This window comes from Battus philenor, unplaced genomic scaffold (genome assembly GCF_028537555.1).
Source record: "Battus philenor isolate CCGP_79_NKW_IND1 unplaced genomic scaffold, ilBatPhil1.0.hap1 SCAF_9, whole genome shotgun sequence".
Taxonomy (NCBI): domain Eukaryota; kingdom Metazoa; phylum Arthropoda; class Insecta; order Lepidoptera; family Papilionidae; genus Battus; species Battus philenor.
This window is the reverse complement of record NW_027181759.1, coordinates 3991447-4008695: the sequence shown is the minus strand read 5'-3', so window position 1 is coordinate 4008695 and position 17249 is coordinate 3991447. Positions and strand designations below refer to the sequence as shown.

At 31.5% G+C, this 17249-nt stretch overlaps 2 protein-coding genes across 2 annotated transcripts in view; one reads left to right on the top strand and one right to left on the bottom strand.

Annotated features, from left to right (window-relative positions):
- Positions 1–17249, top strand: part of Adsl (adenylosuccinate lyase) — a 45780-nt gene that overhangs the window by 22471 nt on the left and 6060 nt on the right. The gene's annotated exons all lie outside the window — the stretch shown is intronic.
- The window catches only part of LOC137932113 (uncharacterized), a 38390-nt gene that overhangs the window by 19154 nt on the left and 1987 nt on the right, over positions 1–17249 (bottom strand). Inside the window, exons 2-5 of the mRNA XM_068775688.1 lie at positions 9297–9493; positions 8363–8492; positions 7257–7348; positions 5569–5692 (exon numbers count right to left, since the gene is read on the bottom strand). Of these exons, the coding sequence (XP_068631789.1) occupies positions 5569–5692; positions 7257–7348; positions 8363–8492; positions 9297–9493 (543 nt within the window). The remainder of the gene's footprint in view (positions 1–5568; positions 5693–7256; positions 7349–8362; positions 8493–9296; positions 9494–17249) is intronic.

The window sequence follows — 17249 nt, the reverse complement described above, 5'->3', positions numbered from 1 at the left end:
CAATAATTTGTTACGGTACAGCCAGCAACGGCAGACAGTAAACAATATTCAATTTTAATACGTAGTACTCCGAATTTTAAACCTCTTTTTCTTACTATATTATCATTAAGTTGTTTATAATTTTTGACACCAGGAATTAATTAGCAGCAAATGCACTATACTTTTATTTTAAAGGTTTACACTTATTTCCAATCATCCTGTGTACCATATACAACAATCGATACGTTGTCGTCATTATCCTAAAATAGAGGACTCAATACGCTTTCTGTCAATAGTGTCTAAGCTCTGTCAGCTTTCATAAACATTTCAGAATCACTTCAATGGTGTTTGAACCTCATAAGATATATAATAATGAAAATTGTTTAATAAATTGTTTATTGGGCAAGGAATCGTAAACTATTAATTAACGTTAGTTATGACTGTTTTTTTAAATGTGAGAAATATATTTGAAATTATAATCCCCAAAGAATATCAAATTAAAAATTCGTTAAATAACATCGAGAAAATATTTATCTGCCAAATACCATTTTTTGCGAACGGTAATATTGATTTTTTAAATTCCACTTACTCAAACAGAATTTAAAGTTCAAGTATTATAGATTAAGCTTAATTTGTGATATAAAATTATTGCGTCATGCATTATTATAATTTCTGTTATAAAATATCTGTGGTTTACATCAACAGGCAATGTTTTACTGTCATGATGTTTTACAAAAATTTAAACGGGACTGTTTTTAGATGACAAAATTTAACTACGAATGTGGAAAATAATATACCCAAAACGTTCTAGATAAAATAGCGTTTTAGTGTTTTGATTTTTTCTGATTTGCTGATAATGTTATTAAGAGATTTGCAATAGTTTGTTACAAATAAACCTCGAAAGCCATTGATCCGTCTCTCCCGCCAAGCGGCACGCTGTGCCGCCATGTTGACGCCAATTTTGGCGCCAACGTTCTGACAGTGGTTGGGGGTGCGTTCGTAGAACTTGTCTGGTCGATCTTTATACACATCAAAGCGATCCTAGTTTTAAATGTTTTACATTATCATATATATCTTTAACAAGATTTTATTACGTTTTTAATATATTTGTTTATTTAAAATACAATCAAATTAGGAAAGGCCCAACTTTGAGAAAGGGATCAATCGTCCAACTAAACATCATCTCGTCCAATATCCTTCGGTGTCTCAAGATTAAGTTATACGACCAATACATATTAACACTGACTACTTCCGGCATAGAAAAATGGTCTTCTACCCAGTCTTATTGGCAAAGTCGTACTCTCTCAACGAATCATGGTATGCTCGAGATTTCGAAGTCGAATGAAGGGATACGTAGACGAACAAAAGTAACCGATTTAGCCCAGTCAAGTAACAATGGATAGGCCAAATAGTAACAGACAGATCGACAACCTTATAGTCTTTTTGGAAATCAGCTGATGCTGGGCTGATATTTGAAATTAATTTTATTACAAGTGTGTTACTCTATCTTTCATTATTAGACACCGTCGATGCAACCAAATGGACAGTGGACGCGTCGTAGTATTTAGAGATCTCTACAGACGCGAGGGATCATCGCGGTACTTACGGACCTACTTTTAATGCTAATGTGGTCCCTTTACCGGCTCGCAGTTAATGTATTGTGCGTGCACGTCCGTCGGTACGTTAACTGCGCCGTTAGTTCTCTAACTGGGCTAGTTAAATGTCGTTGGAAACGTGGACGTAAGCTAGTTATCTACATGACATTTTTTATTGTGTTCATTACATGTTTCTTTTTTCTTACGTTATTCCGAAACTTTCTTTTTAATTATAAATAATACAATTTATTTATTTTAAAAAACGTTACATGTTCAAATTAAGAGTTTAGGTTATCAAATTTTTGGACTTACAGTAAGGCGGATGTAAGTATTAAGTTCACACAACCTCATGCAAGGTGTGGGCAACTGTTTTGCGGGAATTTTGTAGTTCAAAACGCGGTGTTATATCTACCATATATATGCCATGTCATTTACAATAAATGTAGTCCCGATGAGTTTATTTCTCCTATTCTTCTCAGCTCTAGCATTTATTATCAGAACAGTAGGTAGAATCAACTTGTTACCAATATAAAAAGTAATCATTCGTATCTTGAAAAAGAATTTTTATTTACTCGTTGCAAAATTATATAATATGTAGGAAAAAATATTTAAAAAACGTAATTTCGTAAGTTTCTATTGGCCGAGGTTAGCAGTATATTTATTAATACATATGACTAACAATCGAAGGTTGTGAGTTCGATTCCATACATATGACATTTACATTCTTTGTAAAAAATGTTTAATAAAATTTAATCTGTCCAAGAAAGAAAGATCTAGAAGACTAGATATGGTGTGATTATTTAAAGAAGTTAAAGCTTTACAGGAGTGAATGTGAAGCGCAGTTGCTGCCAATTAGTGTATGGTACACCTTAACCAAAAATCAGAAATTATAAATATCGTAATGTTAATATAGTAAGAAAAACAGTTATCAAAATTCGGATAGCTACGTGTTATAATTAAATATTATTTTTTATCTGTCCATGCAGACTTTGTACAGCCAAAAAAACATAGGCCAGTCATATTCTTATCGAAAAAAAAGTTCATTTTAGACTGATAACTTTATGCAGGTTGATTGAAGTAGTTGTAATGGTTTTAAAGATTTTGCTGACAAATGAAGTATACATTCACTCCTTAAAGCACATAATCAATCATTATGCATAAATTAATATGAATTCTTATTTTATAGTGACCCAATTTTTTTTATTAAAAAACGATATGCGCACCAAGGTGCACTTGCAACGATGCAATTCACATGAGAACAATGAATCACTTACTGTGTGTAGCCGGCGCATAATCCAGGACACACCCAGAGTTGGCCTGCATTTAATTCTGAACGCATGCTATTTTACCATGACACATCTCACTCAGTACCATCATCATTATTGTGGTCATCATTATATATATATACCTAATCGTGTTTAAAATTCGAATGTCGCATAATGTTGGATAAAGTTAAATGTTATATTTTTTTATTATTAATTGTAATTTGTATCGCTAGTGTTTTAATTTTACAATATTTATTTTTCGCTTAAACTAAACGCAGACAGTTGGGAGAGGGTTACCGCTATTTGATACGGATCTTTCTTCTTCCAGCTGCGAGGCACGACAGCGTTTTATAATTTTTTACAATTTTTCTTACACAATTTTCTCTTATGGGTAAATACAGCTAAAATTTATACATATTAACAATACAATTTGGTAAGTTACATTTTACATAAAAAAATTCTTTGTAATAAAAAGCAAGATTTTAGGCTTGTAAAAACAAGCTAGTCAAGTTTTATAAGAAAACGGACCAGGACTTTTTTAATTTTGAATGTATAAAATAGTCTTTCAAATAGAGAAAACTTAACCTAACATAACTGCGCTTTTTTTGATTTAACATACATATTTTTTTATTCTATGAAAACTAAAAATTGTGCGTAATGAAATTCAATATATGTTTAAATTTTTTTTGGCTTTTGATACTTCGATCTTATATTTGATTTATGTCTTTATAGAACGAGACAAGTTTCTCGCTTTTGTGTCGTTGGCACGTCATTTTTACCGATTTATTTATACCGACAAACTTACAAATTTACACTGTAGTGATGTCGCCAAAGTGTCCGATTTATTTTTTAAAAACACTGCTAAAGCTATTGCTCCGACATATATAATACATGATACATCTTTATGATTTTGCACATGGCCATTATTAATTTAAACTACATATCTGGAAAATCTATAGATTTTTTGAAAGAATTTATAAATTTTCGCCATATTATACAGAGCCTCTATGTTCATAGTATACTCCTTTAAGCGCCCACAAGCCGCAGTGGCCAGTATGACAAGGTCACACAAACTACGTAACTGTGAGATCTGTGTAATTGTCGTAATTACCACCCTCATAACAAATTAACCTCGTGCGAGGATTACTCATAGCGTGTAACAAAAGACTTGTTTATAAGTATAACTTTGATGTTACGTTTGGATTTAACAAATATATATTCATAAGATACAAGATTGATATTCTAGATTTAGATTTATATTTTTCTAGATTTAGTTTAAATCATCATCATAGATAGAGAATTAGAGTAAAAACAAGAAAATATAAGAGTGAATAAAATGAATTTATGCTATGATTTTTTTAAACAATATTTTTATTATCAATACAACGAACACTTATAGAAAAATATAAAAGAAAATATTTGAAAAAAATTGTTCGCAATGATAATAATAATAAATTCTAGATTATCCTATCTGTGATGATATTTTGCAAGCATTGACAAGCTCGCAATCGCTAAGCTATATATAAAGAGGACTGTTTGGGATTTCTCTACTACATCGAATCAAGAATGAAAAGATTCGTAGACGTTAAAAAAAAACAACATAGTTCCGCTAATTGGGCAGGTAGGTAGGTCACGAAGCACACTAACAGATGGCCGTTGGTGCCTTAAGTTTCAGGTACAGAGATGACGAATCAGCATGCGCTATGTAGAATGTTAAAACTACAAGATGGACAGACGGCCTTGTTATAGTCGTCAAAAACACTGAATTCATGTTGGTTCCAATCCTATTGGAAATATCTGGGTAAGGCCTATGTCCAGCACTGGACTTCTTACAGCTAAAGTGATGATGATGATGATTATTATATTTCTAGTAGTATTTTAATAACATAAGTAATAACATTGTATTGCGATGCTCATTTATTATGTAAAATTATTTTGAACAACAAAATTTTTGTTGTTTACTACAAACTATTCTATTTTATTATCTACTAAAATGGCTTGCATTATTAACCGGTGTATTATAATTACAGTTATTAACCACTGCACATAAAGTTATTAAAAATTTATAATCGATTAAATTGAGGAAACTTCTTTCAAATGTGTGAAAGGTTAATTTTTATAAAAGTCGGGGAAATCTCAAATGTTAATTACATAACGAGTTTTTATATTCCGATTAATTATTTTAATTGTATAATATTATACGGGGGTTGTCGGATCCGCAATTTTTTATAGTAGTTTTGAAATCGATGATCTTTAAAACTTTTGTGTCTTAATTATCATTATTTGAAATGCTTTGCTTGTTCAATCAATTTCAAAGTAAAATAAAACATTCAATGTAAATATAACCTATATTGAGATTGATTTTAAATATTTAAATGGTATGAATTACGTGATATTTTGATTCAAGCTTTCTGAAGTAGAATATTCGTGAAACAGTCATGTATTTAACAAAATGCTCAGGTTGTTCTATTTTACTTTAACATATCTTAATATTTAATGTTCGTCAACACAGAATATAAAAATAAATTACATGAAATAAGCAAATCGTGAAGAAAAAATGGCGGTATTTTGACAACCATTGCTTGGTTAATAAGAAAAAATAAATCACGTACTGGCCATGATTTTTTTTAAAGCTATTGAAAAATAAATTTAAAAGAAACCGACAAGATTTGATTAAGATTTGCTATAACCATTTAAAAAAAAGTAAAAGATATTGTTAAACAACTTACGTCTTCCGTGAGTGGAGCAATTGTGACTTCGTAGATATCCAGTTCGCACAAGAAATCCTTCGAGATCGGTGAAATTGTTACTAATCCACCCGAGTAGATACACTCCAGTTTTGTATACTTTCGGCTTGTTATTAATATACTTTATACGTGCAATTATGTTATTGATTACTGGTCGTTTTTTTTTTCTTTATTTACATATAGTTTTTGAAAAAGGAATCAATTAAAACTGTATTCGAATTTGAAAGAAAGAAAAGAGACTGTGACAAGGGAGTCGTGGCTTTTTCAAGTTCTGCGACATTAATGAATCATGATCAAGATGTCTCACATAGGATATCGCGTTTGACCTACGACATCTCTAATTTGACACTCGCATTGACCCCTAATTTTGTAATTCAGTTACGCACGTTCTCTATGAACATTATCTTCTCTCTGTATTTATGTAATCTTCTTTTTAATTTGCTAAAACTAATATTAATCTGTTAATTCCTTTGTAGAATTTTGGCTTCGTTTATTATTGCTATTCAAAACAAAAAATACGTCATCAAACGTCGGATTTACAGAGAAATATAATTAATATACACGAATGTTACAAAGCTTGTCTTTAGTATATATTTTTTATTAAATAAGTGCCAAAAGAACTTTCCGTTTATTACTATACTGCTACTGGAACACCTGTACCGCGTTTTACGTCTACGCTCGAAGCGACGGCGCTGATACTTTTTCCTCGTCCCCCACCTCACCGCGCTTTTCTTTGGCGCGGTACAGCGGTTTCTGTAGCACTATAAACAAAATGTAGACCTACTCACAAATTAGCTTACAAGTAAGTATAATTTATATAAGCAATAAAATATTGATACAATACTACCATGTACCTCAACCCAAGGGTTGCCTGGAATAACGTTAATCTATAAATCTATATAAATAAAAACTATTCGTCAATGCTACCAAATTTTATGCTTTTATATATAAAATTGCGAAATACCAAAATTACTTTATCTTTTCCCATATATATGACGGCGTAAATTAAAACACGATCCTAGATATATAACATTTGGCGTGAAAAAAGCGTGTCGGAACTATATTTTTTTATGCAATAGAACTGTGGTTTTTATCTATCCGAGCTTATTTTATTTCTTCATTATCATGTTTTTAGCCGTGGAACGTCCAGTTTCCAGCTTTGTGTATTTGCAGATGTCAAAAATACCGAGTGTATCCACGATCGTCTTAAAATAACAGTACTAAATAACATCAAATAATTCTGTCGACTGCTGAACAGGAACCGAGGCGAAAGTTCATTATAAAATAAATAGACATTTTGTTAGCTTAACTTATTTATTTCAGAATATTAATAATTAATACAAAATATATTTTGATAGTACAAAAGTACATAAATGAATTAAAGGTGGGCATGAAAAGTGTTCCTGTTTGAGAGCTAAAATAATTTAAATTACTTAAAAATTCATAATTGTTCAGTGTATATTTTAGTTTAATAATTAACTCTGCTATCAAAATAACATCATAAAAAGGCATTCTAAAGTTCATAAAATATATACGAATACTTCTACAAAGTAATAATTTAACCTATTTTTATTATAAAATTGGTTACTTTACATTCTTTATATTTCGATTGTTAAAACCTATAAACTTATCTCTATGCATCGACACAAAATTTATAAAGATGTGTTTACATTTCCTTCGTAAAGTGGATGACTGCTAACACAGTATCTAGTAAATATACCGCTCCTTGTATAACGCAGAGAGCTCCAACTGCCAGACCCACCTGAAATATGAAATGATAATTATTCATATCTCCTTCTTTTAGAAAGAGATTGCTTGATAATCACTGGTATAAATGCTTTAAAGGGTTGAATGTAAGGCTCTTTGCACTCTATTTTTTACCCTAACCAAATATAAAAGGTTTTAGAAAAATTAACGTAATGAAATAATAAAAAAGTTTTCAAAGTTAGTATAGCTATGTATTCAAAGAAAATTTTATTTATAATCTGTCCCTGGAGAAGTTAATGGCCTATCGCAGTTGCAGTGATTTCCAAAGTAATAATTTTATATCATCCTGTAATTGGAAATGTATTTGTAAAGCTTTGAAGCCATTTTACACCGAGTTATACGTGTTTGTGTAAATTCCAATATGTAACTTATAGATTTATTAACGAAAGGACATATCTAAGTCTATTTGCGTTCAAAATAGTAGTTTGTAATATTTTTCGAAGATTTGAGATTTTAAAGAACAAATTTGTTTTTCAATCCAAGTAATATTTTATATAATCAGACTTAAGTCATATTTGGCCGAAAGCACTAACGCAACAATTTGAACCTTGATCTTTTAATGCATCCAAAAATGCTTATTAATAATCTACGGTCTCTTATGTAAAATTTCAATAATCATTTGTAACGTCTCTCACTAAATTATCAAGTCATAAATTTATGAAGTTAATTAATAGAAAAAATCCTATTAAAGTGTAAAGGATTTTGTATGTGATTACAAATCATGGGAATTAATTAATATATTGTCTTAAGAATATTGCAAAAACGACCACAAAAACAAAACCTGTTTGAGTTTGTTTTGGACTATTTTCGAATAAGGGCGCGTATTAAACCCACGTAGATTCCGGTTGAAACATGGTATTATACAGGAGCTCAATTTGATTCTTGTTTCTACCAAAATTACGCTTTTCTTGTGTTCTTCTCATATCTCTTTCTACTTGTGCACATGTGGTTATTATATATAATCCTATATGGATAAAATAATGATAAAATTAATGTAATGATAGAGAACCTGTCGTTCCGCGAAGACGAACTGGTACTGATGCTCTCCTTGGTATCCGCCCCAGTAGTGAAGCGCCACGGCTCCAACCGCGATCCACAGGAAGACACCCACGAAGTTCATAACAATGTCACCCATGGCGCTGAAAATACATTGCAATTCGTATTACCTGCCTGTTTCGTACCTTGTAATAAATTTACAATCGATTTTTTTATACATAACCCTCTTTCATGAGAGTATATGTGTGCTAAATATAGGTGGCATTCGGCATGACTTTCCTTCGTCATGTTTTATATTGAATAATTATTATTTAATCTCTGTTTTCTTTTTTATTACTACTTAACTGATTTTAACCTAACAACTTGTAATGTTTTCCTATATCTTACTTATCACATCTTTTTTTATTAACTTATAATATATGATATTCATATCCTTAATTTAACTAATCCCAGCTGTGTTTACGATACTCAGACCTGCTGCAATAACCCTGCTTTGTGTCAGTATATACTGAGGTTCGAAGACGAATGAACGTGATCGGCATAGCCCAGCGGATGGGCAGTGAAGTAATACGAGGTCGGAGTGGCAGTAAGCAGATTTGCGCGCAGAATATATGGCTGCTGAAGCATTATAATTAGGAAGTGGAGATTCTAGACCAACAAACGCGTAGTACATACACCTGTAAGATGAATACGCTTGTTGAGACATGTATTTTTATTTACACTATTAAATTTAGCTGGCAATTAAATTTACAACTAGCGGAAGAGCTTGCTACTTGGTTAAAAATAGTTCAGTAAGACCTGTGAGTATAGTACAAGTAGTGATAGCACCTTGTGGTAAGATCAAAGATAAGGAGACAAGGTTCAACGAAGAAGAACATGTGATAATAATGCTAGACTAAATACTAGAAGATTTGTAAACATAAGGTCAAAAAAAATGTTTTACGTACCGTTTGTGCTCGGTTGTACCGAAGAGGAAGGTGACAACTTGCACCAGCGTGTAAATGAGGTAGCCAACAATAACACCGGAGGCCACGATTTCCGCGTCTGGATTCTTCTCTTCATTCAAGTTCCACGTACCTCCCACGCCGAGGAACTCGCCATTGTACCCCGTGCGGTATAGCACCAAGACCACGATGTTTAATACCTTAAAAATGTTATCAATGGATTAACTCTGTTATTTAATGTGCTGACGGTACACCCTATTCAAAAATCGAGAGTTTCAGAAATTATAAATAATTTATTACATATTAAAATATATTATTATTTGATATTCATCAATGCCGCCTTTGTACTGACAGACGATATTGGCCTGTCATATTTAAATTGGAATGCTTTATAAGTTATACACCCACAGCTAAAAGCTTTTACACCTATACCAAATCATCGTATTTATAAACATTACTTTGCTTTTATATTCTATAATTGGACGTAATTTTATTTGAAGAAGAATTGTTAAAAGCATTATTACTTACTGGGTGTATTTGTGTATTTTAATACCTTTATTTTTTTAATTAACACCACGAAAATATTGGAAGGTTAGGTTAGGTTAGTTAGTTAGGTTTGTTAATATAATTATTATTATAAGATCTACGAATATTATAAATAAAATATAATTTTAATGTAAAATAAAATTCTGATTGAGTTTAAGTAATATTTCCTAACGTGAGGCGAACGTCCCAAAGGGTAAAATATGTACTCGACAGGAATTTAACTCTTTCGCTCCAGATCATTTAAATGTAATGCTAGATTTCGGTTCCAAATTTAGAGAAAAAATGTGAATTCTCAAATAATTGAGGTAAATAATTTCGCTTCACGAGACCAAAGTAATAATTGGTTGTTTGGCGTCGGTTCATTTCTCTGCGGCGTTCGGCACCAAGGGGAACCCCGTACATTTTAAAATATCGCTAAACATAGTTGTTCTTCGTTAATTTAAATGTTTCAATTTACTTATATAATATAATAATTATGTATGTTACATAAAGTGGGTGAGGATGGGTGGCATAAGAATTTTCAAAAGGCTAAAGAAAGGCAAGACAAAATAAAGGTTGGGAAACACTGGGATAAAGCATGATCTAGTGTCAAACAGGGAGTTAAAAAAATATTAATATATTCCGAATATTAAAATTTGTGAATTTTCTGTATAAATATATTAATATTTACATCCTGTTTATATGACTATGAGTCAGTATTTAATGAATTTCATTTGATAACGTATAGTAAGTGCCGTACATACCAAAACCTTTATACGATTTCACAATTGAAACTAAATTTATCAGTGATAAGATATTAAATTAACGCTGCGGGTGACGTCATTTTACTAAAATTTTTATTGTCTATTGTCACTAGAAGTTAAAAGACTAGGCTTCCAAAACAAGACCGCAGACAGTCATAAATATGATTTATTTTTATTTCATCTTTTACAACAGTGTACTAAACCTTTATGTTTACAATAGATTTAAATATCAATCTGTATTATCAAGGAAGACCAGTTCTTACTTAAAAACGACTTGAAAAAGAAGTGCTGTGTTTCGTCCAATTTATTTATTTACTTATTATATTATTACAATTTTTGTAATGGCGGACTTATGGTTTTATACTCGTAAGTATCTTTTAACGGTCAACTCAAAGATAATTAGCAGACACGTGTATTAATGTTAAACATACGTTAATTAATAATACGAACATATGCTATATACATCGTAAATACTGAACTTGTTATATGACTACATAAAGCATATATTTAAATAATTTGGTCACAGGAAAATAAAGAATAATGGCTAATATATTTATAATACAAGAGCTCAATGAAGCCAAATGGCTTTAAAATTTAAAGAGTGGCAATGAGGTTTGAGATGCGAGGAGGAGTATCAATAATTACATATTTATCCCAGCGATAGAGGGTTGAGACTTGCGATCGTAGGTCGCCAGTTCGATTCCCGGTGTTCAATTTTAAATAATTCGCACTTTGTGCATTACAAAATTGCCACTGCTCATAAAAAAAATTCCAGAGGATAGGCAGCAGCGTCTTCTGCGTATCGTAATACCACACTGCGATCGGAAACCCGCCTGCTAGGTGTGGCGATTATGGTATATCCCTTATCCTTTGGGAAAAGACTCCCAATGGCGTCCATGGGCTGCAACGACTGCCTATTATCATCAACATCGTTTCAACCCTAGAACGTCTGCTTTTAAATATAAACCTCCGCCATAGATTTTGATACCGCAATTATTGAGCCAATATTTGTAATTCTGACTGTCTATAACATTTGCTGAGTGTCTGTTTGTCAAAAAGTTTAATTAACTTTGAGTTACACCTGTTTTAGACAAATGTTTCAATTTTGTCAAACGCGGCAAGTCATGATTGGTGGTACCACCGCTCCACTTTTTTGGAAAAATAGCTCCAAAAACTCGACTCATATTGTTTCGCAGCCACCGTATTTGTCTGATTGCGTCCGTGCGACCTCTTGGTTAAATACGGCTAAACACGATTGGGGTAATAAAGACCGAATAAAAGACAGTCTTAAATGATATACCGGAAAAAGAATATTTCAACTGTCTCGATAAATAGAAAAAGTGTTAGCAAAATGTGCGTTTTATAGGACGAGGATTACTTTTAAGGGGATGAAATTGATTTGGAAGAATTAATTAAAAATTCTTATTTTATAAAAAAAGTTCACCTTACTTTTTGATCAAAGTATTACAAGTAACTGTTTACATAGTAAAGGTTGACGGTATTGTAGCCTTGAAAGAAATATGTAATAAAAACTAAACAAAACAACTGACGCACAGAAACGACAATACTTGGCGATCTTTGAAGGCTACACAGGTAAAATATGCCTTTATTCATATTTTATTACATTCAAATAAGTTTTTATTTCAACATTTTACCTTAGTACGACAATAAACTTATTGAATCAATCATTGGTAATAAAAAAATATTGTATTTACTATTGTGACTGTCATTGCTTTTGATATTATCTGATTTATCTAACACTAACTAAACAGAGTCAGGGTGGGGTGACATTTGTAAATAATATTTACTGTCTTTGAATTTCTTACCTATGTACTGACTCATCACGATATATCTGGACGCCCTATGCTTAGAGGCTCGAAATTTGGTAGAAATATTCTAGTATTCGGGCGGAAGTCAGCTAAGAAAGAATTTTATGAAATTCCGCCTGCATAGAAGGTTGATTGGACGTTCATTAAATAAAATGCATTTTTTCATACTATAGCTTCTATAGGGTTAAAAATTACCAAAAATGTTGATGTCTAATATTTTCTGGCATGTGTAAAATTATCAATAATGTTTTTTATAAAACTACTTCCACAAATGGCATTGCCGATCACGCGAACCGGGCGATGGATAGCTGGTATATATCAAATAGATCACCAACCTTGTAGGTTTTATACGCCGTGCCTTTGTTTTAAATTTACTACTTACGTGGATTGAAGATAGTAGAGCGATAGTAGGTAAGTAGTTTAGATGAAATCACCCATTGAGTAACTAAGAGAACTCCTTTGAGAGCCTTGTTTTTGAATATAACATATATGATACAAGAAGATTTAAAGGCAGTCGTGATTTTAAATCGGTTGGACAGGCGCTCCATGCGGTGACTCGACACTAGAACTCCCATAAGGAAATCTGTACTTGGATGGTCAGTTAATACACCTAACATTAAAAAAATCAAAAAAATTGTAAAAAAAAATGATTAATAAGGGACACTGCAATGGCCCTGCATGATTGATCACATTATGATTTGAAAAGACGACTCTATACTTACAGTGGTAATATGATAAGATTAAGAATATATGCATTTACCGGTATAACGTAATGACATACGATATTAGAATTTACATGTTTGTGTATATATCTGTATACACGTGCCATTAGGAATAATTCCGTAAGGAATACAATATGCATTAAGAGGTAGTGAGATGTAACAAAGTTCTCTTTGCTATCCGACCTTTGCCATCTGGTTCTGTCATCAATCAATAGTGAACCATTCCGGAGCTGGGTCACGCATCTATCCAACTCGTTCCTGACACATGACAGATGAGGGGTCAAACCCGCTTAATCTATACCTAGAGAATAAGCATTACAATGTGTATGATTCACTTAAATTCCAATAAGTCGTTCGCGGTCTTTTCATGTTATACATTTCGAATTCGTTCTTCAATAAAGATTATTCTTCTAAATTTTTAAAAACCCATAATGTGTAAATAAAAAGTAGTTTAGATAAAACAATGTTGCCCTACCTTGGCCATTTATTTAATATTCTTCATTGTACACATTAAGATACATTTAATAAGTTTTACAATAATATACAAAAAAGTACAACGGGCGGTCTTATCACACGAGGCAATCTCTTACAGACAACCATAGTATGGAAAAGGTAAAAGTACTAATAAAGGGTAGTTTACGTGTGCAAAATATACATATTTATAAACTAACGAACATAAACATACATATACACATAGACATACATACATACGTATATACTATATATACTTATAATAAATAAGGTTTAATACATGTTATAAATATAATATAATAATAAATAAAAACATCTAACTGACTTCGATCAGTATTGGTTCGATCGCACTATATATGGCTATGTATGACTATTTAAATCAAACTTTAATAAATTACACACACATACAGTCGTATGTATAGATAAAGTAGATCTTTAATCAACACAGAAACGACTCACTTATAATTGACCATGTGAAAAACATATACAACGACTCTGTTCATTTACTTGTCGACATTGCAAAGCCGCAATGGAAGCTGTATTTTTCCCATAACAACTTTTTCCGGGAAATTTATTCAAATAGTTAATGAAAGGGATTAATAAGATTTGAAGTTAAGGCGTGACTAACGGAAAAGCGAATTCATTTTTATGATTAAAGATTTTGTTATAATTATGACTTGCGTTTACATTCAATTGGGATATGAGAATCAAATGCCGGGTCAAAAGTCAACACCCAGGAATCTGAGAACGTCCGAATACAGAGTAATGCACGTCATTTACCCTGTATTTAGATATATACGGAGATGATGAATTACTTATAAAGCACGGAAAAATATATATTCTGATATTAAAATATATATTTAAAATTATTAAGGTTCCATATCTAATTCTGATCGCTCATATTCAAATAAATATAGTTTGGTCTAAAAATAACAATATAAGGTATCAAGCAGATAAAAATGTTATAGAAGTTACCAAGAAAACTAAACAAAATTAAAAAAAAAGAATGTACGCGCAACAGTTAACAATTGGTAAATCGTCTGGTGGTTATCAAGATGGTTATCAATCGAAGATATTGAAACCTTGACTTGAGATATAAAATAATATGTTATATAAAGTATAACATTTAAATCTTGTTAACCAAATAGTTAAGTATAGTATCAAGTTGAACACCTCTACAAATACATCCCATTAATTTATAGCTACAAGGATTCCAAAGACGTCCGGATTTAAGAGCACCGTCGAATTATCATTCATGATTATATTTACACACAAACATTTTCATTATCATTTAAATGTCCTGTGATGAACTATAGTTTTTCAATAACCATTTTAAAATATTACAACGCTAACTATACATATTTTGCTACGTAAAAAAATTATGAAATGTACTGTTATACTTTGTAGGAATGAATATGCAAATGCAGACGGTAAAATGACTAACGAAAAAATTAATTATTCTAATGATTACTCCGTGTAAGTAGAAACGATTCAGCAATGAAATAACGTTTTCACTGGATGTTAGGAAGCCTTGACACAATATTCGCGCGTTTCTTTTATTCACCGAACAATTGTGCAATAAAAATGTAATAAAATGCTAAATTTATTGCATTAATTGCAAATCAATCTCCGCTAATTTTTACATCTTTATTATGTTACCCAAATATATGCAAAATCTAGATGTATTTTAGTAGAGAGAAACGTCTAAAACCGTCTCAAAAGTTGTCAAATATTAAATAGAATCATGAGTGGCTAGTTTGGCGATATGTTTACATATGATTCAAATTCTCTTTAAACCACCAGTGTGCTTGTATTTTCTTATTTACGTTTTAACTTTCATTTACTTCTGTGGAAAACTCGATGTGTACATATAAAGATTGATTGAGTATAGGTGTAAAAACTTCATAGGTGAATGTATAGCTCATTTATCACCAAAAGCTTCAAAGTTTTTACAAATATTTCCAATTAATCTGTATAAAGTGATCCTTCGTAAAACTCAATTGGAATGCGTCAAGCCTATAGCTTCTGGCAGTACAAATTCTGCAAGGACAGTTAATATTACATAAAACACTAATTAATTTATTAGTTTAAATTCTGATAACGCTTTCTGCATATTTATGTTGTCTGAAATCATTGATTTTTACTTCGAATATACCACACATTAATTAACAATAAATGAGCTATATTCTCCCTTTAAAGCTTATACGTCTTAAATCATGCTATATAATGTATTTAGATACTTTTTATATAAACAATCACCCTGCATATTTGTTATTTTTAATTTATTAAATTTCCTTATTATACTTATATAAAAATTTAGTATGTAAGCATGAAGTTTGACAAACAATGATTCTTCTATATAAACTGGACAAAAATGAAAGAGGCTTTATATTCTATGTTACGAATTCACCTCTGTTATTCGTTACTCTGTAACCGGCAGCTGACAATTACAAGTGTAATCGTAAAGTCGACTTTAATTACAGACGACGGTCTGCAGGAAACACGGATCCAAGCAATTACACATTGACGACTTCCTCGGCGAGTGCAACAGTAGAGAGCGTGCTATTGTGATTTCGCGTTAAACAGTGACAAATGTAATAATATAAACTTCAAAGAAAGCTACAATGTTATAAATGAAGCTTACGTAGCTAGTGAGACATTTATAACGTTTGTACAGTAGATCAATTATATAACCACGTAGTGTGTACGCGCATAATGGTCCATTTCAAGGTGGCATCTCAAGGCTATGATACTCGATTGTCCACAGTACCATAAGCATACATAACTTATAATTATGTTTGTTTAGATTGATTACAGACTTGTTCATTTTACTATTACTAATATTTTGTTTGTCCACAATTGACACTGTGTTATAATTATTTTAGAAACACAGTTATTAATTAGCTTATATATATTATATAGGCAAAAAATTCATCGTGTTTCGAAAAACCATGGAGCTATGCTCGGCTATTCCCCTTCTAGATCGAATCTGAAATTAAGGAATCCGTAAATAAACAAAAGTATCCGATGTAGCCCATTGGATTGGCAAGTTAAGGTAGTCGGAAGGGGCCGGATGTAGGCTGCTTTCAGCCAGTCTTATTAAAAATTAATGGTAGAGGCCGATTTCCGACAGTGAACGTGTTACAACTGAAATCATTGAATAAATTATACTATACAAGCCAGAAAACAGTTATAATACTGTAAAATATAGTCCTGAAATAGTTTGCGCATCTATCTCTCTTTATATGTATATAAAATACAGTACTATAATTTTTTCTAAATACAATAACTGTTTTAAATCGAAGCCATGTTTATGAACTAAGATTAGTTTGTTAAATCTGAACTTGCTATGTGCAATTGTACTAATAATGTCTTCAAATTATCTTTAATTTCTCGTTTAATCATTATTTTTATACAAAATGCAACTAGATGAATACTTATTCAACTTTATGTTATCTGAATGAGAAGTGTGATCAGGTTAAGCGCCAATACTGCGTATTCAATAGTTAATCATGCATTAGTCACTCCGGTATTGCGGTCTAAACACAGTCCCATGCAATACGCGTGAGTAACGCCCTCACGCTATCAGATAAGAATATACTTAGCTCTACTGTTTTGCAATGTTTATGCAGTGACACGTAATTC